Raw genomic sequence first — 25,697 nt, forward strand, 5'->3', positions numbered from 1 at the left:
TTACCTGTTAAGCATTATGCTACAGCAACGAAAAAATAAGCCAGTCCTTAACTGACTCAGACTGTGAGGGGCGTACGGTGGATGGGGTGCTGGACCTGGGGCCAGGAAGACCTGCGTTTAAATCCTGTCTCAGATACTTACTAATTGTAGGACCCTAAACAAATCTCCTCATCTACAAAATAGAGATAATAATAGCACTTACCCCACAGCATTGTTGTGATGATAAAATGAGATTATAAAGTTAATAAAGCTAAAACAATTGATAGATAATAATAAAGTTTAAATAAGAATATTTTGCAACATCAACATAATATATCAACAGCTAGCTCTGGGTATAATAATAACAATTAGTAATCTACAGGTGGCTGGCTTGGGGTATAATAATAATTCGTAACATACTGATGTTTAGCTATGGTTATAATAACAACTAGTAACATGCAGATAGCTAGCCACGGTTATAATAACACTTAGTAACATAGATGGCTAGCTATAGTTAGAATAACAATTAGTAACTTACAGACAGCTAGCCATGGTTATAATAACAACTAGTAATATAAAAATGGCTAGCCATGGTTATAATAACAATTATTAATATGTAGATGGCTAGCTATGGGTATAATTACAACTAGTAACATACAGATGGCTAGTTTTGGTTATAATAACAATTAGTAAAGTACAGATGGCTAGCTACGATTATAATAACAATTAGTAATGTGCAGACGGCTAGCCATGTTATAATAACTTTTAATAATATAAACTGACTAGCTGTGGTTATAACAACAATTATTAACATACAAATGGCTAGCTATGGATATAATAACAACTAGTGACAGACAGTTAGCCATGTTATAATAACAATTAGTAACATAGATGGCTAGCTATAGTTATAATAATAATTAGTAACTTATAGACAGTTAATTATGGTTATAATAATAATTGGTAATATACAGGTGGCTAGCCATGTTTATAATAATAGAAATTGTGATCATGAAACTTTCAGACTAAAAGAGAGAGCAAGTGCAGAGATAATTACATTCTCTATGATAGAGACAAAGACTGAATTCTATAAGAACTCTGAGGAGTGACTAGTCCGTGGAGGAGGTGATGTCTGAGACAAGGAGAGACTTCAATCAGCAGCGTTGGCAATGGGGAGGGAGAAACCTCTTCCCAGTTTGAGCCAGGCTGTAGTAAAAGGCTGAGATGGGAAAGGGTAGCAGCATCGCCTTCCGGCTAGATGAAATGAAGATTCTTCAAGCTCAGAGCCCCAGAATGCAGTCCAGCCCCTCCATTTGATCCCTATGGATACAGAGGCCAAGAGAGAAGGCCACAAGGCACAGTTGAAATTGCAGCCCAGCTCATCATCCCACTAGACCCTCAGCTCTCTCCCCAGAAAATTTCCAAATATGTTATTACAACAGAAATGACAAGTATCCCTGTCTTTTTGGCTGAAACACATCCAGTTAAAAAACAAAATAACAAAACCCCAGAACAGTGGGAGGTGCCCAAGCCCTCTTGCCTTTGAGTCAAGTAAGAAGCCGCCGAAGAAAAGAAATTTGCTTTATTCTTATTTATTTAAGTCTAAGATTTGGAAGACCAGCCGGGGTGTTTCTATTTACCTTGGCGGGCTCTCAGCCCCTTACACAGGGCAAGGTGAAAATGTGTGTATAAACAAACTGTTCCTCCGATATTTTCCATTCACGTTAGTGCTGTTTTGCAACCCATTCTCAGAATTCTGAAGAGCTGCATACGTAGTTGGTGAACAGATCTCCAGAAAGTTGGGGACACAGTGAGGGAGGGAGGTTCAGCGCTCCAGCAGGGCCAGGTCCAAATAACAAATTTCCCAGAGCGGAGGCATTGCACATCCCAGTGAAAAGTGCTGGGCAGGGTCCTTCCCCCAAAAGGCAGAGGCCTGACTCCTTGTCTGTAGGATTCAGGCCTGGAGGCCGGAGCGTGCTGGTGGGCCCTGCTCAGGCCAGGTTCCCCAAGTTGGCAGGGCCTTAGAGGGTATGTTCTCGACCCATCTCATTCCTAGATATGGAACTGACATTCACAGATAGGGATAACCCGCTCCCAGCCCAAGCAGCAAGAGAGTGACAGAACCAAGGATGGATCCCCAGCCTCCAGCTTCCCAACCTGGTGTTCTTTCTCCTACCCATGCTGCCTTTCCCTGGAAGTTCTGTCTAAATTTAAGCTGTGGTTTCCCCCTGTAAAAGATACGGGCTTGGCCTAAGAACTCAGCGAGAGCCTGTCCTTCTCTAGCGTTCAGGAAACAAGACGTCACCAAGTAAATGGGCATTTACTGCTGCCTGCTGCCAGGACCTCCTGCTGCCAGGGCCCACCAGTGGGGTGGGGGAGGGACAGAGGAAAAGGGAAGGGGAAGGGAAAGAAAAAGCTTTTTCCAGATAGTGAATTAGGGCTTCCCAAATACCCTTCTCACCCAGATCTTTGTTGTTTTTCACATTCAGTTACTCTCATTGACCTCTTCTGTCTCTTGGGGACTGTTCTGATAATTTGGATAAGAACTTAAGACATATCTCTCAGAACCACAGTTTCTCTAGGAGAAGGAGCTGGTTTGGGAGTGCTCTAGAGAAGATTGTCTCAATCTGTAATCCACAGATCCTGCCTGGGGAAGGATTTCAGGGAGATCTGTGAACTTGGATGGGGAAAATTCTATTTTATTCTCACTAAATTCTAACTAAAATTTAATATTGCCCTCAATTATGAATTTTAAAAACAGGATTCTGAGAAAGGATCCATAGGCTTCATTACACTGCCCAAGGGGTCCATGACACAAACAAGATGAAGAATTGTTGGGCTATGAGGGATCTTTCCCTGGGGCTTCTCCAGCTGTCTCTGGACCTTCTCCAGATGTCCCTGATACAGTATAACTTCTCAGGAGCCTGATCTTGCTCGAAGCTAGTCCTTAACTGCCTTCAGCATCTGGGGCTGAGAAGGAGCCACCCAGCCAAACCAGGTGTCCCTTCCAGAAATTTGTGATTTGTGATTCTTTGGAAACTGCAATATTTTGTAATCTGCTGTCATTTAGCATTACTAGAAGAGAACTGGTATTAAAAAGATGGCTTTTTTGATTCCAAGAACAATTTAGGATCATGAAAGTGCCAGGCACTTTCCCAAATGCCATCCAGCTGAATCTCCCTCCTGTTCCATTTTGAGCCAGTTCAGTGTTCAGGAGCCATGTTTCCAAAACATATGTAATGATGGACTAGCCCAGAACCACATGTATTCAACTCTCCACCATGGTCCGGACATTAAGTATTCATAGATTACAGATTTAGGAAACTGAGGCTCAGGAAAGTTGGTTTGCCATGGCTCCAAATTCCCATTTCATGAGCTGCCTTCTCACCTAGCTATTATTTCCCTCTCTATAGATTGCTAGATCAAACTCTTGTAAGCATGCATTTGATTGTTTGTTTTTGTTTTTGTTTTTGTTTTTGCTGAGGCAGTTGGGATTAAGCAATTTGCCCAGGGTCACACAGCTAGGAAATGTTAAGTGTCTGAGGTCATATTTGAACTCAAGTCCTCCTGACTTCAGGGCTGGTGTTCTGTTCACTGCCCCATATGCATTTTATTTAAGAAGCTCTGTAATGTCTTTGTTAGTGTCATCTGTAACACTTTTGGATGGATCTCTCTATCTATGAAGAATTGTGCTTCCATTTAGATCAGGCCCTGGATGTTGTTCCTCAAAGAGGCAATCATTTTCTCCCTGTTCTATACCTTATTGCTGTTCAGAATATGGTAGAGCAAAGTCACGTGATCAAGAAACATTGTAGGATCTTAACATATGTATTGGAGAACCTTTGCTGGACTAAAGACAGGAAGGCTTCATTTTATACCACCGGATCAACAACAAACGTACGCTTTCTGCATCTTTTATTCAGAGTTGTGACCGTGAAAATATGGTTGCTGTAAAATGTCATTTGTCAAAACCTTCCTATTTCCTTCTTAAATATCTTCTCAAAGATATCCTAAGTACTTGTATACAGCAGTCTTTTATTTAAAAATCCAATTTGATTTATAGTTTTAAATTCTCTCTTTCCTTCCTCCTCTCTCTCCCTTTTTCCTCCCCTATCCAGTGAAAAGGCAAGAAAAGCAAAACCTATTAGAAATAAGTATAGTCATGAAATTCTCAAAGATTCTAGAGAGAGAAAAAAAGTTAAGTGCATGAGTCAGTAGTTAACTGACTGCCATCTTCTCCATTGGCTTTGTTCGATAGTAAAACCCTCTGCGGATTTTTCCTTTTCACTCCATCCCACCCTTCTTGGCCACCTCTTGGGTTTATTTTTGTACCCCACCTTTTCTAAACTCTGCACCTTTGTGACCTGCTCTGGCCAACTTTCCTGTAAAGAGACCGTTGCTTGTTGAATTAAATCGGAACACACCGACCAAGCCTTTGTTGCTGTTTTCTCCTTGCAGATCTGGGACATGAGCGACGATGACACCATCTGAAGCAGGAGCAGACTCCTGGTGGTCCCGGGCTCGGGGCGACCGGCCGCTATCTCCCTGCCTGGCCCGCTTCTCACCCAGACCCAGCTGGCATTTGGGAGCTGAGTCGCCCTCGGGGCCCAAGTTGCACTGACTTCTGGGAACTGTAACTCCCCTTTGGAGATGGGGTTTTGTAGACAAACGCTTGCTCATCACGTATATTCTGTGCTGTGATTCATGGGTCACGTCCATTCTCTCCCTAGCAGGCAGTTTCCATTTTTTTCTGCTTACTTTTCCCCTCAGTCCTGGGCTGATTTGCTTTGGAATTCCCATGCTGTAGTGCTTTGAACCCCTACCCCAAGCTCCTGGTTTTCCTAACTTTGGCAAACATTTGATATTCAGATTACCAGGGACTGCCCCCCACCCCCACCCCCCAGGTGGGGAGAACCAGTTATTCTGTGGTAGGAAAACAGCCCTGTCCTAGGGGCTCATGGTTTCTGGTTCTCTGCATTCAGAAAAGTCCTGTTGAACAGAAAGAGCTCCCTCTGGGCATCCTCACCCTTATCTCAAGAATAATGCTTCCTGCCATTCCCCACTGGAACCAAAATGTCCCTGCTACCTTCCTGTTTCTTCCTTTAACTGAGGGTGTCCATGATGCCCTTTGGGAAGGAACCATGCTCTTGTTCCTTGTAGAATACCTGGGTATGGGGAAAGCCCATCAGCCAGCCAAGAGGCCGGGAAGCCCATCCTGTCTTCTCTTGGACCATGAGTTCTGGCCGCCTCCCAGACCCCATGGGTTTGGCTTTAAGGTGCCCAGAACCTGATGGGCCTTCCCCGTCAGAAGCCCCTCAGACCCTGTTCTGGGCTCAAAGCACAGCAATAACTTTCCCCACCAGGGCCTTCTCGTCCCCCCACTCCCCCAGGGTGCCTGGCCCAGCACCCACCATGCCCTCGGAGGGCAAACACAGGGATGGAAAGTATTTCTGCCAGTATCTTGAGCTCGGCTCAGCTCCAAGCTTGCCAACAGCGGGCCGGTGCCCACAGGTGCTGCCCCAAACCTTCGCCCTGCTCTGCGAGGCAGCCAGGGCCCGAGAGGAGCCTGCAGGCGTTACCTGGCACAGTCCTCACCGGCGTGCTCTGGGCTCCGAGGCAGGTCTTAGTCGGTGAAATGAAAGGGATGGGGCTGGGGCCTTCCACCTGGGACAGAGCCTGGCGGGCCACTTTGACAGGCCAGGGTCTCCTGCCCCGCAGGCAGGCTCCCTCATTAAGTGGATTCCCCGGAGGTCGGCTCCCCTTGTTCCATCACCCATCCCTGCATCCGGAGAGCAGCTCACCCTGGCACGGGGCACAGAATGGGATGGGGGAGAAAAGGCCAATGGGAAAGGCAGGGGGGATGCCATCCGAGGCAATGAAAGCCATATGAGTGAAAACAGGGATTAAAAAGATCAGTAAGAGTACCTTGTGTTTGTGTCATCGATTCACTTGAGGGTCCCCTCCTGCCAAGCGCACATTTTCTACTTGTAGCTCTTCCTGGCGCGGTCAGCCCTCAGACTCTCTTGTGCTCTCGGGATTTCTGGCTTTGGGGACTTGGCTCCCCAGACTCAGGGTTTCCCCCTCCCTGCCCCTCTCTTTCCAAGTCCCAGACACATCTCCACACTCCTGACCTTCTCTAGGGGCAGTGGGGGCTCTTCTGCCAAAGTTGCCCCATTCCCTTCCGGCTACAGCTTCCGTGTTTGAGCCCCACATGTTCTGAAGGAGCCATGTTTTGATTAAAATGGCCGCTGCAGAAGGATTAGACACCCTGGAGATGGGCCTTCCCCCCTCACTCTCATGTGTGGCTGTGGGGTGGACTGCACAGATGTTGGAGACCAGTGAGCCCACTCCCAGGCTGTGCCTTGCAAGCGCGGGGCAGACAAAGGATCACGGAAGGGGAGAAGGGGAAACGGCCTCAGAAAGCTCTCAGGCCCAGACACGGCCGAGACACTGGGCCCAGATTTCTGTCCAAAGGGGACTCGTGACGAATCTTGATGAGGCTGGCCCCGAGGGTTAGCCTTTGTCTGGACACAGAGCAGGTCAGCGAGTGCCAGCTGGGGCACCCTGCCAGGGTGTGCCCTAGCAAAGTGGTGGGGGCAATGCAAAGACAACAAGGGGTTTCCTCCTGAGACGGTTTTCAAATGACCGACACCGGATGGAGCCTTTGTGTGATGAGCCAGGGGAATGTTCCTGACCAGTTTGGGAACAGGCCTGGGGGGCTGGTTTGCTCTCCTCAGGAAGCTGCCCTGAGACACCGGCCTGCCCCAGCCCCGAGCGTGCCATTCTCACTCATCCCCTGTGCCCACGTCCCAGCCACAGGGTGCCCGCAGCCACAGGAAAACAGAAGACATGAATTAGGGGGACCCGATGTCCCACCCAGCTCCTTCAGGAGGAGGGCTGGGGGAAGCCAAGAGAACAAGCATTTATTAACCTGTTAACTGTTGGGCACTTTTTCAGTGCGCATTTGACCCTCAAAATCTCCCTGGGAGACAGATCGGTGCTATTTGTATTCCCATTTAACTCTGAGGAGACTGAGGCAGGCAGCAGGAACGTGCCCAGGGTGACTCAATTACGAGGCCATTTTTGAGCTCATCTTCCTGACTCCAGGCCCAGCACGTTCCCAGCTCCCGGAGGGCCAGCCAAGCAGTCCGGAACAGGTGTGAACCCGCTGACAAACGAACCGCAATATGCCCCGCTAACCCGCCCCTCATCCGCTTCTCACACTTGTTCTTTGTGGGTCCCACCTGAGGATTGTCAGAGATCAGCTGGTCCCAAAGGGTCTCTGCTAACCCCCAAGCAACGTTATGAATGACGATGTGGCGGGCAGAGGTCTCAAGAAGCCTTGCTGGCCGGGCCGTCCCCCTCGTGGTCTTGGGTCTGGGCCCTGGCAGGAGTTAGCTGCCCAAGACTCTTAGTGATTTTGCGAGCAGTGAAACATAGAGACAACGAAAAGAACTTGTATGGAGAAGCCCCAGGGACAGCCTGGAAGACAAAGAGATGTCTCTCCTGCTTGGCTGGAGGCCTGGGAGTCACTGGGAGGCCCCGGGGGAGACCGTGTCCTATGCAGGCCCGTGCTGTCCGGGTCAGCAGCGCTCAACCAGGCGGGCATTTGGTGACCTGGCCCCTGGATGACCCAGCCCGACCCTGACCGGACGCGGCCCTCCGACCGCCATAGGCCAAATCGAGAACGTCATCATCGCCAGAACCTCGGGCACACTTCTCTGACCAGCCGGGCCCTGTAATTTCATTTAAAGAATAAAGTTTTCGTTTGAGAAGTGAGAGATGATCCTGACTTGCCTTCAAGCCATCTGGTCCTGCAGTCGTGGAGAGCTCCATTCCCTCGCTTTCAGCCAGAAGAGTCTGGGGTCCCTGGGCCCCAAGAAAGACGCTTCTGTCGTGAGTTTGTGCACATGGGCATAGGGTTGGGGTGAATTGGAAGCCGGCAACAATGGGGGGGTGACCCCCCCAAACACACAGGGGTGGCTACTCTCCTGGGCCAGAGCCACTTCTCCATCAGCACACATCAGTTGCCATTGACACAGGTGATTTTGTTTAACAGATTTTTGTTTTGTTTTGCTATGTTTTAGGGGAAGGTCCTATTGGTTACTGCAAAGTGATTGATGTATCAAAGTATCAATCAAAATAATTTTTAGGGGGGGGGGGGTCAGGACTGATGCATGCCGCCATCATAATGTCTGGGAAATTGTTGAGGGGAGCGCCCCTAGGGTGGCTGTACAACCCACCCCAATTTTTCCATCCTGCGTTTGTGGGTCCGTCCCTTAACCCAGTGGTTGGTCCGTGCCAAGCGTTTAGCAAACAAATGCCCCCGATTTCCCTCCCAGCCTTTGGTTTGGGTTAGAAGAACAAGGTTTTTGGAGCCCAAGGAAGGAACAGTTCAGGGATCCTTAATCTTCTGTGCTGGACCCTTTTAGCAGGGTGGCAAGGGCAACAAACCTCAGTGTTTCTAAATGCGTAAAACAGCACAAAAAGGAAACCGATTTTATTGGAAATACAGCTACCAAAACTTTTTTTTTTTTTTTTAAACTTGTTAGCTCATAGACCTCAGGTTAAGAAGCCCTGACCTACCTAGGGGCTCTGGCTCTTAAAAGCCATTGTTGAGTTGTTTCAGCCAGGTCTCCCTAGGACCCTCCCCCCATTGGGCTTTTCTTGGCACACAGGCTTGCATTCAGCTCATTGTCCATATGAGGAAACTGAGGTTCACAAGACAATGAGACTTGCTCAGGGTCACTCAGCTAGTAAGTGTCTGGTCCGGATTCAAACTCTCCCCGAGTCCTGGCCCAGACTCTGCTCCCTGCAGGGCACCTAGCTGCCCCACCTAGCATTTCAAGTTGGCAGAGGCCGGCCCATCAGACCCACCAGTACCCTTCCTGGTTCGGTGCCCCGGGCAGCTACCTCATGAGTAATGCAATGGCTGCCAAGCCTGGAAGTTGGGGTGTGCCCCATCCAGGAGGCAGGGCCGGCGGCTGTACCCGTTTTGTGGCAGCCACGGCCCCAGATTCCCAGGAGGCCATCCCCCGACAGAGAGAGATGTCTCCTCACCTTTGCCTACCCTGTGGCAGCGCCCGGCCATCTCTACCCACCCCCAGCAGCAGCTCCATGAAAGAAGGGTCAGAAACAAGTGTATGGTTTTAAGAGCACTTTATTGTTCTTTAAGGCTACTTTTAAGTACAAAAAAAGATGGCCTGCCAAACCTTTTTTTTTCTTTTTCTTCGTCCAGGTGAAACAGGCCACAGAGATTGTTATATTACAGATTTACAAACATGGAGAGAATGGTTCAGAATGAACTGCGGATAAGTCAGCTTGGTGAAGAAACTTCACTGTGCTTTTTTTAGATCAGGGAGCTCATTCCTTCCCCGTGAAATGTTTGGTTCCCCTCTCCCGACGCTCCCGCTCAGAGCGTTTGGGCCGGGGCACGTCCAATCCCATTCAATCTGTCCCATCCCACCCACCTCCATCTTGACCTATCGCAGATAAGTCAGCAGCCCCAGGGACCCGGCTGTTATTGACACTGTTGACTTTCCCAATAGAGAGAGAATGAGGACGGTCTTCACCACGTTGTTCAAGAAATGTCATTAGGAGTCACACTGTCCACAGAGTCCATCTACAGTGTTAGTATTTTCCTGTTACAACACTCAGTAGCCTGTAGCGATAACAAACTAGTGGCTATTAATGTAAATGCAGTGTTCTCATAGAATAACTGTGTTCCTGCACTTTTACTGTATCACAGACAACTCTAAAACAAAAAAAGATCAACTTTTTTCTCCAAACAAAAAAAAAAAAAATGAATGATTACAATAGGAAAGGGAAAAATTAAATAGCTACATATCATTAACAAATTAATTGTTCCTCAAAAAATACCTACAAATTTCTCTGTACATTCTTTACGCACAGCGTAATGATGGTCTTAAAGTTCCCTATATAAAAAAAAGTATTCTCAAACGGTTTTCCTACAGAGAGTAGGGGCCTGAATGCCAAAGCAAAGAAGCACTGACTACCAGTGAGATGGTAGCGACATGGATGGGGGAAGGGGGTGCAGAGAGAGCCTTTCTCTTTAAAAAAACAAACCCAGCAAAAACCACCACCAGACTCCCCCCACCTCAGCAGCCACCCTATATAAATACAAGGGAGAGCCAAGCCCCTCCTCATCCCACCCTGCACCTTTTCCAAATCAAACAGCTCAACTTCAAGCGTCTCAAACCGAAAACAAGTGACAATGGCCCCAGTACCAATTCCCCAATCTCGCTGTCCCCCTCCGACTCGGCAGCGATTTCGAGAGGCCGGGTGCGTCTGGCCAGAGGGGCCGGCGTCCAAACTGCTCTGGGGGGGCTGGAATGTAGTCTGGGGGGGAGGCGAAGGAAGGGAGGAGGGGCTGGGGATCGTATCTAAGAATAATAAAACACAATAAAGAGAAGCTGCTGTACTCCACAGCTGTGTTGTTCGCCATGCTTTCCTCTTTCCCTAATCTCTAGTTAGTAGCTATTAATATAGCAAATGATAATAAATGCAGTAATAACTGTATAAAGTCTTCTAATGGAGGAATGTACACTGCCTTGGCCCAGGCTTACGAGTAAGCATTTGGAGACATCCCTTCCCAGGTTGCCCGTGATCTGTTGTTGGGCCAATAGAGTGGAAGGAGCAGTTTCTGCATCGAGGGGAGTTTTGAGGACAAATCCTGAAGCCTCAGGAAGCAAATCTGTTGAAAGCACAGAGTGACGCACGAATAAATGATGGAGTCAGGTCTGGGCAACCCCGGGTCATCCCCTAACACGGCCAGTCGCCCGCTGAACTGCTTCGCTCAGGAGGCCCGTGCGGGAGTTCCCTCCGGTGCCGGCTGTGAGTAAAGTGAATACCAAATACAAAAATCTTAGCGTACAACTGTACCAGCAGTGAGTATACCTAGAACTGTAACTGACAAAAATAAACTAATTCTGAACAGAAGCTAGTAAGTATTATGGTTTTAAAACTGTCTATACATTAATAGATACCAGCTATTTTTTTCCATAAAACATGCATCTTTTAAAGCACTATTGAACCCTCCAACCTCAGCTCTATTCTAACAAACTGCAGTGTTTAGAAAAAAATAAAATGCCCGTGTTCGGTCGAGTAATGCAGTCCAATCGCAAGCACCAAGCACCTGAAATCTAAAGAGAGAAAGACCTATAACCTGTATGAGACTTCCCCTTCTAAGCGGTTTTGTTTAAAAAAAAAAAAAAAAGAACAAAAAACAAAAAAACAACACATATAAATGGACAGAAATGTCATTCTTAAACCCTTTTTTTCAGCAGTTTGCCCTCGAAATACTAGCATCTTGCCTAAAGTTGCCAGGCAACTAATCCTCCTCCAATAGTGCAAATCATACGTGACAGTTCTTTTCAAGTATATACATACAAAATGACTGAACAAAAGTAAAAGCAATGGAGCAAACCACAACAAGTCTAGTCTCAAGGAGCTAATTGAAAGCACAAAGCGTTTTGGGTCAACCACCTGTCGTAATGGCTTTCAGTGAGCGAGCTAGCGAGCCGCGCGTGCGCATTGCAGATTTCGGTTCCGTTAAGAGGGTCAGCAGACCTGCATCAGAGGTTTCTTTGGTAACTGAGGCAGGAAGTAAGGATGCTACATTACACGGATGTTTCACACATAGTTCCTGCTATCATGTTTGAGGGCACCCTTGTACAAATACCAAGCGAGTACAAAAAAAAAAAAAAAAAGACGTTGCAAACTAACCTCCCCCCACCCCATCACCTACCCCACCCCACACTATTTTCCATTTAAGCATCGACGGTTCAAAGCTCAGGCAAACCATGCAGATTCACTTGTTCTCCAGCAGAGGAGCTGTCGGCGGTCCTCTCTTCATGAGACGACAGAGGGAGAGTGATTGTGATTGACCATGTGGGAAGAAGGGCTGGATGGCTGCCCCCTCCGGGAAGCGGACTCGGGACTGCTGGAGGCCCCGTCCTTGGCAGCCTTGATCTGCAGCCACGTGTCGCCCAGTGCTTTGGCAAAGTGGTCATCCACCGACCCCGTGATGGACACAGAGTTTGCCACGGGCTCTGGTTCCTTGTAGTTCTTGCCGAGGCTCCGGCGGAAGTGCTCTTCTACCACGGGGTCACAGGTAGTGGTAGCTGGAAGGAAGGCCGAGGAGAACACGATGAGCAGAACACGCAATGCTAAAACCATTTCTTACATTAAAGCAATAGTCTTTCTACTAAAAGTTGTTAAACTCTAGACTCAATGAGTGCCACATCTCAATCCCAACCCTGGATTAGGCAACGTTCCACAACGGTTCTCAGAAGATATACTTTGTGTGAAAGTTTGTGGGGAAGTGTCTGTTGTGTCAAAACAAAATATCATTAATTTTTCTTTTGGAATAGAAATATGAAAAACATGAAATAAATATTTGGCGGTGATGAAAGATGAAGGAGGCTTCTTGTCATCTATTTAAATTATTCCTGGTCTGAACAACAAGGGAGTGGTGACTAATGAATTCTTTAAAACTTTTTTAAGAGTTAGAATTTATAAACAAATTTAAGAGCACTTTGTGAAACAACAGAATTTCCCCATGATCTGTTTTTCTTACAAAGGAAAGAGGGGGGGAAACAGAGTTGACTTACTACTTGGAGGCCGCCTGTAGTTTGCTGGTGTAGATGAGACGCACCCACTGTGGGCGATGGGGCAGTGAGAGAGGTTGCAGTTACGGTTGCTTGCAGAGGCACAGGTGATAACTGAGGGGCGGTTCTAAGGATGCAAGGCAAGACAGGACAGAAGTTTAGTTCATTTGTAAAACAGCTGGCAGCCAGCAGTTCATTCTTCCCTCCGCCTCTCAAAAGGAACACCTAAAATGAACCCTATTCCCACCCACGCTGATGCATGATACACTTCACACAAAACTTAGGAAAGAAAATGGTTGGTTTGGCTCTGGATCTCAGGTCTGGCCAGAGAAGTGTTCAACGTGGAATCAAGGAAGACCTGAATTCAAATCCTGCCTAGACTAGCTATGTAATCCAATTGACAATAATTGTAAAGCATTTTGCAAATCACAAAGCTCTATATAAATGCTAGCCATTATCATTATCCTCCCCTCCTCCTCATCATCATCATAGCTTCTAAAGTGTGGGGATGAGTTTTTTAAATAATATTTCGTTTTCCAAATACATGCAAAGATAGTTTTCTACATTCACTCTTGCAAAACCTTGGGTTGAAAGACTAGTTTTAAATCACTTATTTAAATCATTTTATTCCTAGTCCGATGTCCCATACATAGTAAGCTATTTATCAATGTTTCTTGAGTTGAACTAACTAGCAGTTAGTTTTCCTCTTCCTGCGATTGATCTACCACTTTAGAAAACCAAAGGACAGTATTCTCTTCTCCAAGAGTGCAAATAGAGACTTTTTTTTAAAGCAGATTTATAATTCCAGCCCAAACCTCCAAGTTTGAAACCTCAGGTTGAACAAGTCACGGGTGGGCAGGTTTAAAGAAGAACTTGAATGCTTCGGAAAAGGGCACACTCGGGACCTGGCACCTCTTAACAGTCCTGGCTTCTCTTTCCCCCATTTTGGACTTCACAAATAGTAATATTTTCGGGACCATCTCTCCTCTGTCTGGAAGCCCTCCCAATCAATGCCGCCTGGCCAAGTCAAAATCTCTCCTACTGTGACAATACCCCACAAAGAGGTATCACCATTTTCTCTGGGAGCTTTTTCAGGGGGAGACAGTTTCTGTGACAGAGACAAGGAGAGAGCTTCCAGTCTAAAAGTCCCTAAAACAGCAATCCCTGGATACCCTTGGATACGTGGGCATCTCCCCCACAGAATACAGAGTCAGCCTGGAATGGAGATTCATTCCTTAGCCAACAGATACACAGAAATATAGATGAAAAATGCAGGTCAAAGGTGACTGTGTGTGTAAGCCCCTGCCTGCACATCCCACCCAAGTCTGATGAGATCAGTCACTTCAAGCTCCCCAGTACTGCGCAGACAGGAGGTGGGTGCGATACAGTGCGTTCAGCATGTTCATGGGGGGATAGCTTGAGGGACAGAACGGCCTTGGAGAGCCCTGAAGAAGACCTCATCTTAAAGGAGAAGAGAATAAGATCCAGTCACTTGTGAGAGGACTGAGCACGGCTGGAGCAGTACAGACCCCTCCACGAGCAGGGAAAGAATTGAACTGTGGATGGGGTAGAAGAGAACTTCTCCCTAAGTGCCAATCTGTGCTCATTCGGGGGCTGTGCCATCCGTCTCCTCTCGTGGGCTCAGCAGAGATTGGTGTTTGTGGGATTCAAAGTGGGGCCTTGGCCAGAAAGGGAGCGAGAGCCCACTGTGGCCAGCAGCCGGCCCGGGTCAACGCCGGAGCTGACCCCACGCTGGTATAGGGTAATCTACCATTGGAATTGTTCACTTTCTTATAAAAAACTGCCGCCTTCTCCTTACGAAATCCTCTCTCTCCCGTAAAAGCAAAGCCCAGAGGGCCGAGAATAACCCGACTCCACGGGCACCCTCCGGCCGCGGGGCCCGGGCCCCTCCGGGCCCTTCCACGACGCTCTCTGGTTTGGCAGAGATGCAGACACACGCCCTCCTCGCCCCCTCTGCCCCTGCACACACGCCCCATTGGGAATCCAAAGCATCAGGAATGAGGCGAAGGGGGGGAGAGCGGGAGAAGTGGGACGGACCAGAAAACAAACCCCTCAGAGCGCTGAGAATCTCCTCTCTTAGGACAATCTAGTCTAACCTCCTTTTACAGTTAAGGAAATAGAGGTCAGGCAACAAGTCGACGGCCTAAGGTCCAACGTTATTTCCGGCCAGACAGCTTCTCTGGATGGAGTTCCAACCCAGGGGCCGCCACAAACCCCAAGGAATGGCGTCTCCTGCTCTTGCTTCTAAAACCTGCTTTATCCGGCCCCATCTTCAGCCATGGCGCCTTCAGACCTCCCCGGCCGGTGTTCTCGGCCCCCGCTCCCACGCAGCTGCTACTCCTGAGAACGCGAGTTACCCGCGTCGCCTCCACGTCAGCCCCTTTGCCCAAAGCAGTCACACTCCCCATGCTGCAGAGAGGTGCTGGCTGCCGGCCCCAGCGGCCCCCTCCTCACTGACCCACTGACAGGCCACAGAACTGCTCTCCTGGAGTTCCCCGTGCCCGTGTCACCTCCTGCTAAAGGTCTACTCCAGCCATGGGAAATACGTGGTCAAACAAACAAATCAAGACAAACACCTGGAACCAGATGAACGTGGAGGGGCCAGAGGTCGGGAAGAAGCAGTTAGGAAAGAGAAGAACCCTAGGGTCAGGGCCGGAAGCCAGGCTGAGAGGTAGCCCCGCCATCACACGTCAGGTGGGACAACTGAAAAGCTGGACTTTTCCTTTTAGTTGTCAACAGATCAGCAGTTGGGCAGGAAGGAAAAGTTGAACTCTATGTGAAGATAAGAGTCCGTGCCTTTGGATCGGCCGGTTAGCACTGTTACCACAGCCAAAGCTCGTCCAAGTGGGGAGCAATCGTGGGATGGCGAGTTGGAATAGTTAATGTTTTAAAAAGGAAAGAAAAAGAAACGTTCCAGTAAAATGCTGAACACACGTTAATTCTGCCCCCCTTGATTACCATCTCCTGCCTCAAGCTGGGGCAGATGGCTTTACCCAGGGCCTTGCATGGTACCCAGTCTTGGAAAGTCCCTGATAAATGCAGGCTGGTCAAAGACAGGGGAGGATGGCCCCCCTGATGTACACCCCGCCTCAGCTCCTTAATCTCTCTGTGTCAGCCACAGGGTCCTCACAAACACTACATCGGGCACTCTTTGGCCGAGAAAACCAGCAAAGGCTCGTGGGCCTCCCTACCACTCACAGCCTTCTCTCAGGGGTGGCTCCTGAAAGCTTCCCTCCTCTCCGGCGTCCATCGCAGAGAAGCAGGACGGACTAGGCGTGGGACCGAGAGAGAATACTCAGTACAACCCCACCATTGTACAAAGGAGAAAACCGAGCCCTCAGAGAAACTTCTAAAAACCGCTAAGGGCCACAAAGTGAACTAGTGGCTCGTAAAGCGTAACGGGGCTTCCCATTTCCCCCACTGCCAAAACCGGACGTTCCCAAGAGGATGATGATGTTCATGTTAGGTCTACCTACTCAACCCCAACCACCTACATCTAAGGCTCATTGCCTCCATCCCCTTACTGGTCCCTCGTCCAACTCTCGGTGTGTCATCCCGAGACTGATCCCCAGACCGGAGGATGACCCGTTCCTCTAGTTCCTGACAAGGGCCCGGAAGGCCGCAAACTCCTCCTAGGAATAACGCTTTACTTGCCTGCTGCCGTTCCACGCAGGTCAATGCTGGGGGGATGCCGACTGTCCTGCTGACATCCATGCTGTTTTTGGTCAGTGCAAGGGGCTGCTCCATGGTGATGCTGGGGATGGAGGCGTACAGGTGATTGCCATGCAGACTCATGGTGGGAGCCACGGCGCGTTCAATGGGGCTGCGGCTTCTTTCCCGGTGTTCTTTTCGGCAATCCCCATTCTTGCTCCTGGTAAGAAAACATGGACACGTGAAGGTCGAAATTTGGCAAACTCACAAATGGTTTCGCTAATGGAAGGGGCTATTACCACACCAGATGCGCCACTTTTAGAGTATTTTGTTGACAGACTCCCAAGAAACGACTCAAAACTTCAACTATTAACAATTAATGATAATTAACAATCAATTTCCATTAACATTAATTGATTGTCAATTATCATTAATTGTTTCTAATAATTAATTAATTTCTAAAATAGCTTAAATTTCTATATTTTCCAATTTTTTCAATGAATATAACTATATTTCTTTCCTACTCAGTTTTGGGAAAGAAATGAATTATAACAAATATGCATAGAAAAGCAAAACAAATTCCAACACTGCTTTGGTATAAAAAGAAGGCTCCATTCTGCGGCTGAGTGACAGAGGATAGAGCACTGGGCCTCCAGTCAGGAGTTCAAACCCAAACTCACCAGCTGTGTGATACCGAACAAGTCATGTAAACTCAGCTTGCCTCAGTTTTCTCATCTGTAAAATGTGGCTGGTAAAAGCACCTATCTCTCAAGGTTATTGTGATGATCAAATGAGATAATATTAGTTAAAAGTGCTTAGCACTGTGCCTGGCAAGCAATATTCCCTTCAGGCAATGAAGTAAGAGACTGAATGTTTGCTTGTTTTCCAAACAAGTCACTTAACAAATATTTACTCTCACTTCTAGGTTCAGAAAGACAGAAATAGTACAAAACAATCCTCTGAAGACTTTTTAACCTAACCAGGAAGAGAAGAGAATACAAAAAAAAAAAAAAAAAGACAATATAATTGTCAAATTTATTAGTATGGACTAATAGTACTCTAGGAATTTATACAAGAAGGTAATTAATGTGGGGGTGCAGAAGAAATGCCAAGTTGTGGAGCTTTTTCTCTTAAGCAGTTTACAATCTAACCCAGAGGTGCCCAACATGTAGAGCATGGACGTATTGTAATGTGGAAATACATAACAAAATAAATACAAATACAATAAAACACAGACTTGCCAATCTGGGGTTTTCTGCGTCCACATGGAGCTGCAAAAACTAGTGATCTAACTGCTACATCAGAACCAGCACGATAAGTAAGCCAACAACTGGGGCCCAATCTAAATTAGGTCAGAGGCAGAAGAGCTCGATTCTCTGGACTAGGAAGGAATGGACAAGCCACGAACAGACATGGGACAAGTATGGATTTAAGCTCAGAACAACAGGGAAGGTTTGAGTTTCTCTGTTTCTCCCCAGGGGAGTAAGGCCCAAAGGCCACATCTTCCTCCCTGGGGAAGGAGAGGCAGCTAAGTGACACATGGGACTAGAAAGAATCCTGCCTCCAACACTTACTCAGACACGATTTCCTCATCTGGAAAGTGGAGCGATGGGAGCTACTTTCCAAGGTTGCTAAGAGAAAGTCTTTTGCAAAACTCAAGGTGCCAGAGAAATGCTGGCTTTTGTTACCTCACTATTACTCCGTTGTTATTGTTATTGTTTTAATAGCATTTCCATGTGCTAAGTAAAGATCTCTTTGTAAATAAATCAGCAGGGCCTGGGCGGGAATATCCACATGGGCTGACTCCTCCATTCATTTCCTGGGTTTCAGTAATGCTATGTAATCTTCTGGCCATTAAACCTCACATTCTCTCACACTGACACATGGACATACCATTGCTATTTCTGTAGCTTTTCCTTTATTCTCTGGAATGAACAAGGAAATGGGGGGGGGGGTGTCTTCTGAGGGAGGGGAGGCCGGTCCTAACTATAGATTGGTGAGTCTAACAGTAAATCCTGACAGCTCCACGGCCCTTGAAGCTTAAAGCTTAATGTTTCACCCAGCCGGGAGTAGAACAAGCATTATTCCCAAGTCCAGAGATTCTGGGTTTGAGCAAGTTCCTTCCTCTCACTCTGGGACTCTAAATTGTATGGACCTATGTTTGGGAACAGAGATTCCAATTAATCAAACACTCTGGCTATTAGAGTTAACATAGATGCCCATTATATGGATGCTTTCAAAGAATCGAACAGTTTAAAAAAAGGATTTAACACTGAAAATATATGGATATAATTTAATCTTTCTTTGATGGTTCATAATGACAGGATGGCTCTCTGGTGCCTTAGGGGCCCCATCATAAACATCAGTGATCACTGCAGAGCAGATGTGCGACAGTGCCTGTGAATGGTATGTTGACTGACAGAACACTAGATAAACCGGCTTCTACTGTACTACAGTATTTACTCTGAAACATAAACTCCATTGATGTGGGAAGGGACTACGTGAGTACACATGCTTCCTGGGAACTACATATGTCTACTTTCATTTTTGAAAGAAAGAGCAAAATGTTTTTCTTGTGAAAATGAAATTTTTTTCTGGGCAATGCTCCTTGATAGAAACTTTTAGTTCACGTGGAATTCTGGAGCCGGAAAAGACCTTGCCAACCAGTCAACTGAACCTGTTTTTTTAATAAATGAGAAAACTGAGATTTAAACATATATATATATAAATAAATGATCTATCCACGCCACAGTGTGCGAGTGGCTTGTTTCCAGAGAGGAACTTTCTATGATCAGGAAATAGATTCGTAGATCTTGGTGACCAAATTCTGCCAATGTCAAGTTTGGGAAGTACATTGGACAGCAATAAGCGCATACCTGCAATGACCAGGGCCAGTCTGCCAAACAAACTCAGAATGTGACTCCTTCGTGACTGGGAAAAACAAAAAGCCAACCATGTGAGCTGAAACAAAGGAGCAACGCCATCCCACAGCCAATAAGAGATGGACACGACACCCCAAAAGAAAGTAGTCCCAAGTGCTCATAGGTCAATTTTAGTAAAATGATACATTGCTCACATCTCCAGTTCATTTTCCCGGTTCCCAGGACTAAAAAACAGACATTGTTTTCCATGTTTCTCCCCAGTGAATCATAACCAAGGCTCCAGCGCTTAGCAAGCATCATGTGCTTCCATGGATGTCAACCCCAAACCACACATCCTGCCTGGGAGATAAAAGTCTGCTCCACTCCGGTTAAAAATAAAGCTTCCTAATTAAAAACAATGCTTCCGAAGCACCACCAAGGTTTCAGTGGTCCAAAGGTAAGCAAGTTACCCAGGTGCCCAACAGATAGCCCTGCTCTCCTCCCACCTGGAAAGCTGATGCTCAGCAAATTGGCTTGGAGTGGGACCGTTCACACCATCCCAGAGAAGCAGGCTCCTCCGGCCAAATGTTTCAGGAGAGGAAAACAGAAAGGAAGGGGGAAAAAAAAAGGAGAGGCCCTATTAAGGGAAGAGCTTTTCTACACTTTCCTCTAGTACAAAATTTCCTAGGGAATGTGTGCCAAATATTTTACTATACTCTTCTGCGTTGAGAAATCAGAAATGTCCACAATCTCTGGCAGAAAAATCAGAGATTCCCGACAGTTAAGACTGTATATGTATCTATCACACGAAGAAAGAACCTTGCTTTCTCCTTGTAATTCTCATTAAAATGAGATTTTCTTTTTTCTTAAGCAAATATCCGAAGTTCAGAGTTCAAGGCAGGCTCTTCAGAAGGTATCATTTGACATTAGCCTTGGGGCTTAATTTAAGTGTCAGACACTGGAGTTTTATTAACTCTTTATGGTGATTTCCAGTCTAAGTAGTTCTAAGGTTAGGAGGGGTCCAGGAGAAGTGGCAAAATGCTGTAAAAAATGTTTACAGTTTCAGGAGCATGGAACTAACTGAGCTCCTTGTAGAATGCAGATGCGCTGCCCCAACCCAAACTGGGGAGGCCCCGTGGGGAGAGAAGGGAGCCCTGGTTCTTGCTCTTCCTGCAGACAGCGTCCACATGACCCAAAGCATCCATTTTGAGGCCCCGATCAGCTCTTCTGGATGCCCGCTTCTGCTGGCAGCAGGGAATTAACGGCCTATGTGACAATGTCCGCCCTGAAGCCAGAGTGGGCAAGAGCTATTGGGGAAAGTGGCAGAGGCCCCGGGAGCAGAAGCTGGGACCAGGGCCAAGAAAGCAGAAGGTCCTCCCACCCATCAGCAAAAAAGTTCTGGAATGGAGGCTCTATTTGCATCCCTTCCTGGGCATTATTCAAAGCACCCTAACTGCTTTCTGAGAGCTTAGGAACAAAACTCTCTTTTACATGGGGCTGGCCCATTTCACTGCTTAAAGCTTTTTAACCTACCATCCATCCGTCTGAACTTCACTCCTAGGAGCTCAGCTGGGCAGCTCTTATTATGATCCCATTTTACAGAGAAGGTAGCTAAAGTCCACATAAGCAGAATGTCTAACAAGGGCTCAGCCAGGCTGTGCTCCTCCATCACCCTTTACATAAAGGAAAATAAACAATGACCACCCACTTCCCCTTTCAGGCCCTCCTGCAACCCCTCCACTCCCTGTCTCCCTTCCTTTTCTCTTAACTCCCTCAACATTTAAGGTTCATCAGCACATGGCCTATCTCTGTGACCCTAGCCCTGCCTGCCTCAGTTTCCTCATCTGTAAAATAAGCTGGAGAAGGAAGTGGCAAGTCCCTCCAATATGCCAAGAAAACCTCCAGTGGGGTCATGAAGAATCAAACACAACTGACCAATAAAAACCAACCTACCTTTTAAATGCATTTTGTAAACCATAAAGCTATTATTAACATTAGCACTCCTCTGGCATATAACAACTAATAATAATAATAATATATAGTATTTACACAGTGCTTTAAGCTTTGTGATTTACATATCTCACAACCATCCTGAGAGGTAAGTGCCATTTTTATCCCCATTTTATAGTTGAGGAAACTGAGGGAAAGAGCCATTAAAGGATTTGTCCAGGGTCACAGAGGAGAAAGTATTTGAGACAGGATTCAAATTCTGATCTTCCTGATTCCAGATCCAGGATTCTATCCATTATATTTTCTTCACTTTACAACTAAAGGAAGTGGCCCAAGATTTCCACAGACAATAAACGTCAGAGACAGGAGGACTTAAATGTTCATTAGACTATAGTAAGTAAACTTTTATGTCTTGTGTTAATTTATGAAACTTGGTGCTGCGTGAAGAATTTATAGGAATTTCATTTAGGAGGGAATTAACCAGAGAAGTCTTCTGGGAAGAGGTATAATTTCAGGAGCAAGTTAGATATGATTTGGCCTTTGGAAAACTACAGCTAAAAACCTCTACTTTTATGTTACATACAATTAATCATCGTCTCCTTCACAATGCTTCCAAATCCTTCCCCCAGTCTGTTTCCCCCCACCTCTTCTGAACTGGCTAATTCATTGTTTCCCAAATGCTTGCATCATAATTCTTTGGCGTGTCGCAAAGGACATCCTGGATGTTCTATAACAGCCTGGACTTCCTCACTTCTTTGGCCAATTTCTGACTAAGGAGTTGGAGAGGCAGTAATAACTACAGTGGAGAAAGAGTAGTGTGTGTGTGTGTGTGTGTGTGTGTGTGTGTGTGTGTGTGTGTGTGAGAGAGAGAGAGAGAGAGAGAGAGAGACAGAGACAGAGACAGAGAGAGGAAGGGAGGGAGGAAATGGGAATGGTTGGGGGATCAACAGTACAAATAAATGATTTTGAATTATTCATAGTAAATACATAGTGTTTATTGAATTAATATATGGATTTGGAAGGAGGAGGAGAGGGGTGAGACACCATTCCTAACTATATCACCTGGCAAGTTAATTAAATTTATCAGGAAAAAAGGACAGGAAACATTGGTCCAGTGGCTAGTTCCAAATTCATCCCTCCAAACACAGCCTCCAGCCAACAAAGATAGCATCTCCATAAGGAAGGAATCCTCTTGGTGCTTAGCACTTAAACTAGATCCAAGGAAGCATGGGAAGGAGGGAGGGAAGAAAGGCACAAAAGATGCTCTCTATTTTAGAGTTACAGATCAACTGTATATTATACATAGCAATTACCAAAAGCTTCAAAGTACAAAAGCTTCAAAGAAAAAACCATCACTGGCACCCTAATTATTCTAAAAGGTGTCCAGAAGAAAGAAGAAAATCCAACGTGGCTATTACAGTCCACCCAACTCACAAAGAGTTTTTTGGACCATTCTTTTACTGTTCTTTTTCCAGGTAAAAGCATTTATCTAAGATGTTATTACCTTCCAAGAAGCTTTAAATTTATAATCATAATGATAGCAGCAGGTATTTAAAGTCCTCTACACACATTATCTCATCTGAACTTCACAATAACTCATTCAAGTTGTTACAATTGTGATTGTCATCCCTATTTTAAAGGTGACGCATTCCAATCAGGTAAAATAACTTACCTATGGTCACAGAACTAATCAGCTTACAAATTTTAGCTATTTCTTGAAAACTTAATTTTTTTTTCAGCCAAGGATCACAATTATTAAAACCACAGGCCAAACTCCTGGACAAGGCAGCTAACAATGATAACAATAAGCTGTTTCCATAAATCCCCTTCCATCTCCACATTATCTGACTGCCATTTTTCAATGGTCTAGATCAGGGTCCTCAAACTACAGCCCGCAGGCTAGATACAGCAACTGAGGATGATTATCCCCTCACCGAGGGCTATGAAGTTTCTTTATTTAAAGGCCCACAAAACAAAGTTTTTGTTTTTACTATAATCTGGCCCTCTAACAGTCTGAGGGACAGTGAACTGGCCCCCTATTTAAAAAGTTTGAGGACTCCTGGGGATGGCCACCAGTGGAGACTCCAAACTTATACTTTGGTCCTTCTATCTCACCAACTCTTGAGTTGCCTTGTGGAAACAAAGACGGAGTAAGCACCGACCGTGACCTTTTTGGACAGACATTCATCTAGTACCAATTTTTTATTTATGGACGTATCTGTCTTCTTTGTATATTTGTTTGCAAGTCTCCCCCATTATGTTATGAGTTACTTGAGAGCAGGGTCTGTTTTGGCCTTTCCTGGTCTTCCTAGTAGAACACTGCTGTGTGACCTTGGGAAAGTCAACTTAACTAGCTCCTTCAAAAGCTTCAGTTTAAGCAATTCTACTTTATCTGTAAGATGAAGGGCTAAACAAACTGCTTTTCAGGTCCAGGCCAAAAGTTCTTAACCTAAAGTTGGAGAACTTGGGTTTTTTTATGTTTTTTTTAATATAACTATCTTTCAATATGATTGATCTCCTAAGTGATCCTATGTATTATATTTTATGCATTTAAAAACACTATTCTGAGAAGGGCTATGTAAGCTTCCCAGATCATCACCAATTCACAAGGCATTCTGCAGACTCATTTCTGGACCTGAGGGAGGTCTGCAAGGACACCAGAGAATCCTCAGGGTTTCTCATCTTCCCAGGATCATGGAAGCTTAAAGTAATGTTTCCTAATCCAAACAATGCCAAAGCCGAGAGCTCAAAAATCAATCCCTTGGGGACTACAGGGTAGTCAGAGGTGGGGGACTGGGAGAAATAAGAGGAGTCGCTTTTAAATGTGTAAGTTTTAAGAAGCACCATCTCTTTTTTCTGAAACAAAGAAATGGAACCAAAGTTAAAGCCCATCAATTATTTATACAATAATAACAACACCGCAAAGAAGTCTGAGTGACCAACCACAAATGCAGAGTACATGAAGCCCAAGGGGCAGCTCAGTGGGCACAGTGAGACAGACACATTCCTGGGTCATCCAAACGGGTGGTCTTCCTTTGTCTGACTTGCATATTTGCTCCAAGGCTTGTGTTTTTCTTTCTTTATGACAGTGGCATTTGGGAGGCAGGGAAACTGGCCACAGTGTTATCCAAAAAGAACCAGAGGGAAAAGAAGAAGCCTGTTTTAAAATATACTAAAGTAAACAGAGAAAGTTCAGAAGGGAACGAAGACAAGCAAGACAGCTTTGAAAGTAATATGCTGAATTTATTATGTGGCGGGTTGTTTTTTTTAACATGCTGAATTGTTCATCATAGAGATTTGCCATTTGCAAAATTATTTGCAAAAATCCTCTTCTCAGTTCTATTTTGTATATGGAAATTTATTTTATTTCATTTTATTTTTTTTAGTGTTCATGAAATTCAGAACAAAACCATAAAAATCGGCAGTGGGAAAAGGATTATTTCCCAGATCAGTAACAATCTGCCATCAATCCATAATTGACAAAAAACACTGTAAGGGGGTATTCTAGTCCATCTGCCTCATTTTACTCATTAAGAAACAAAGGGATTGTGAGGATCCCAGAAAAAGTTTGACAGCCACAGTTCCCTCATCCCATCTAGTGTGCAGCAACAGGATAGCCCTGGCCAGACTCCAACTCAAATTCAATAAACCACCATTTAGTGTTTTAACTATTTTTGATGTCTTAGTGTCTTCCCTCTAAGACTACCCCCAATCTGTCCTGTCTGTGTCTTGTACATATTAGTTTGCATGTCTCCCACCCCATCATACTACAAGCTCTGTGAGAGCAGGATCTGTTTTTTGCTTTTCTTTTTCTCTTGTTTGCATAGCATAGTACTTAGTAGTGCACTTAGTAGGCACTTAATAAAAGCTAAATGAAAATACCACCTCTACACTCCTGCAGCTTACAATCTAGCAGAAGAACCTGACACATGCATCTTAACTAATATGTAATATGTATACAAGATGATTTAGAAGGGATAACTTATCAATACCAAATGGATGTTACTTGGTTAAGGCAAAAGTGTGAAGTGACATGTAAGCTAGAGTTTAAAAGCATGGGTAGAAATGGTCCAGGTGATTGGGAAGAAAAGAATATTCCATTTTATTGTTCTATAAGAAAATGATGAACAAGCTGATTTTAGAAAGGCCTGGAAAGATTTACACAAACTGATATGGAGCGAAACAAGCAGAACCAGGAATATGTTGTATACAAAAACAGCAAGAATGTTTGAAGCTCAACTATGAAAGGCTTGGTTCTTCTCAAGGGTTCAGTGGTCCAAGGCAATCCCAATAGACTTTGGACAGAAGATGCTATCTACACCCAGAAAAAGAACTAGAGAGACTGAATGTAAATCAATATATGCTATGTTCACTTCTTTTTTCTTTTTTTTTCTCTCTTATGGTTTTTCCCTTTTACTCTGGTTTTCTTCTCTCTACATGATTCATAAAGCAGTGTGCATTAAAAATAAATTAATTTTAAAAAGAGAAAAGGAATATTATGGACAAACAGGGAGTCAGAAAAAGGAGAATACATATGGGTGGAAATCATTTCAGTTGAATAAAATGGTTCCAGATCATGGAAGACTTTAAATGTCAGGCAAAGAAGTCT

At 45.5% G+C, this 25,697-nt stretch overlaps 2 protein-coding genes across 5 annotated transcripts in view; one reads left to right on the forward strand and one right to left on the reverse strand.

The window, feature by feature from the left end:
* Window positions 1–5,900, forward strand: part of ATG7 (autophagy related 7) — a 258,698-nt gene extending 252,798 nt beyond the window's left edge. For both annotated transcript variants that reach the window (XM_051982383.1, XM_051982392.1), the window contains exon 19: window positions 4,435–5,900. In XM_051982383.1, the coding sequence (XP_051838343.1) occupies window positions 4,435–4,467 (33 nt within the window). In that variant the 3' untranslated portion in view covers window positions 4,468–5,900. The remainder of the gene's footprint in view (window positions 1–4,434) is intronic.
* A 3,218-nt stretch (window positions 5,901–9,118) lies between these two features.
* The window catches only part of VGLL4 (vestigial like family member 4), a 177,318-nt gene continuing 160,739 nt past the window's right edge, over window positions 9,119–25,697 (reverse strand). For all 3 annotated transcript variants that reach the window (XM_051982414.1, XM_051982404.1, XM_051982422.1), the window contains 3 exons: window positions 16,281–16,497; window positions 12,609–12,732; window positions 9,119–12,119 (listed from right to left, as the gene is read on the reverse strand). In XM_051982414.1, coding sequence (XP_051838374.1) covers window positions 11,848–12,119; window positions 12,609–12,732; window positions 16,281–16,497 — 613 coding nt within the window. In that variant the 3' untranslated portion in view covers window positions 9,119–11,847. The remainder of the gene's footprint in view (window positions 12,120–12,608; window positions 12,733–16,280; window positions 16,498–25,697) is intronic.

Source organism: Antechinus flavipes, chromosome 1 (genome assembly GCF_016432865.1).
Source record: "Antechinus flavipes isolate AdamAnt ecotype Samford, QLD, Australia chromosome 1, AdamAnt_v2, whole genome shotgun sequence".
Taxonomy (NCBI): Eukaryota; Metazoa; Chordata; class Mammalia; order Dasyuromorphia; family Dasyuridae; genus Antechinus; species Antechinus flavipes.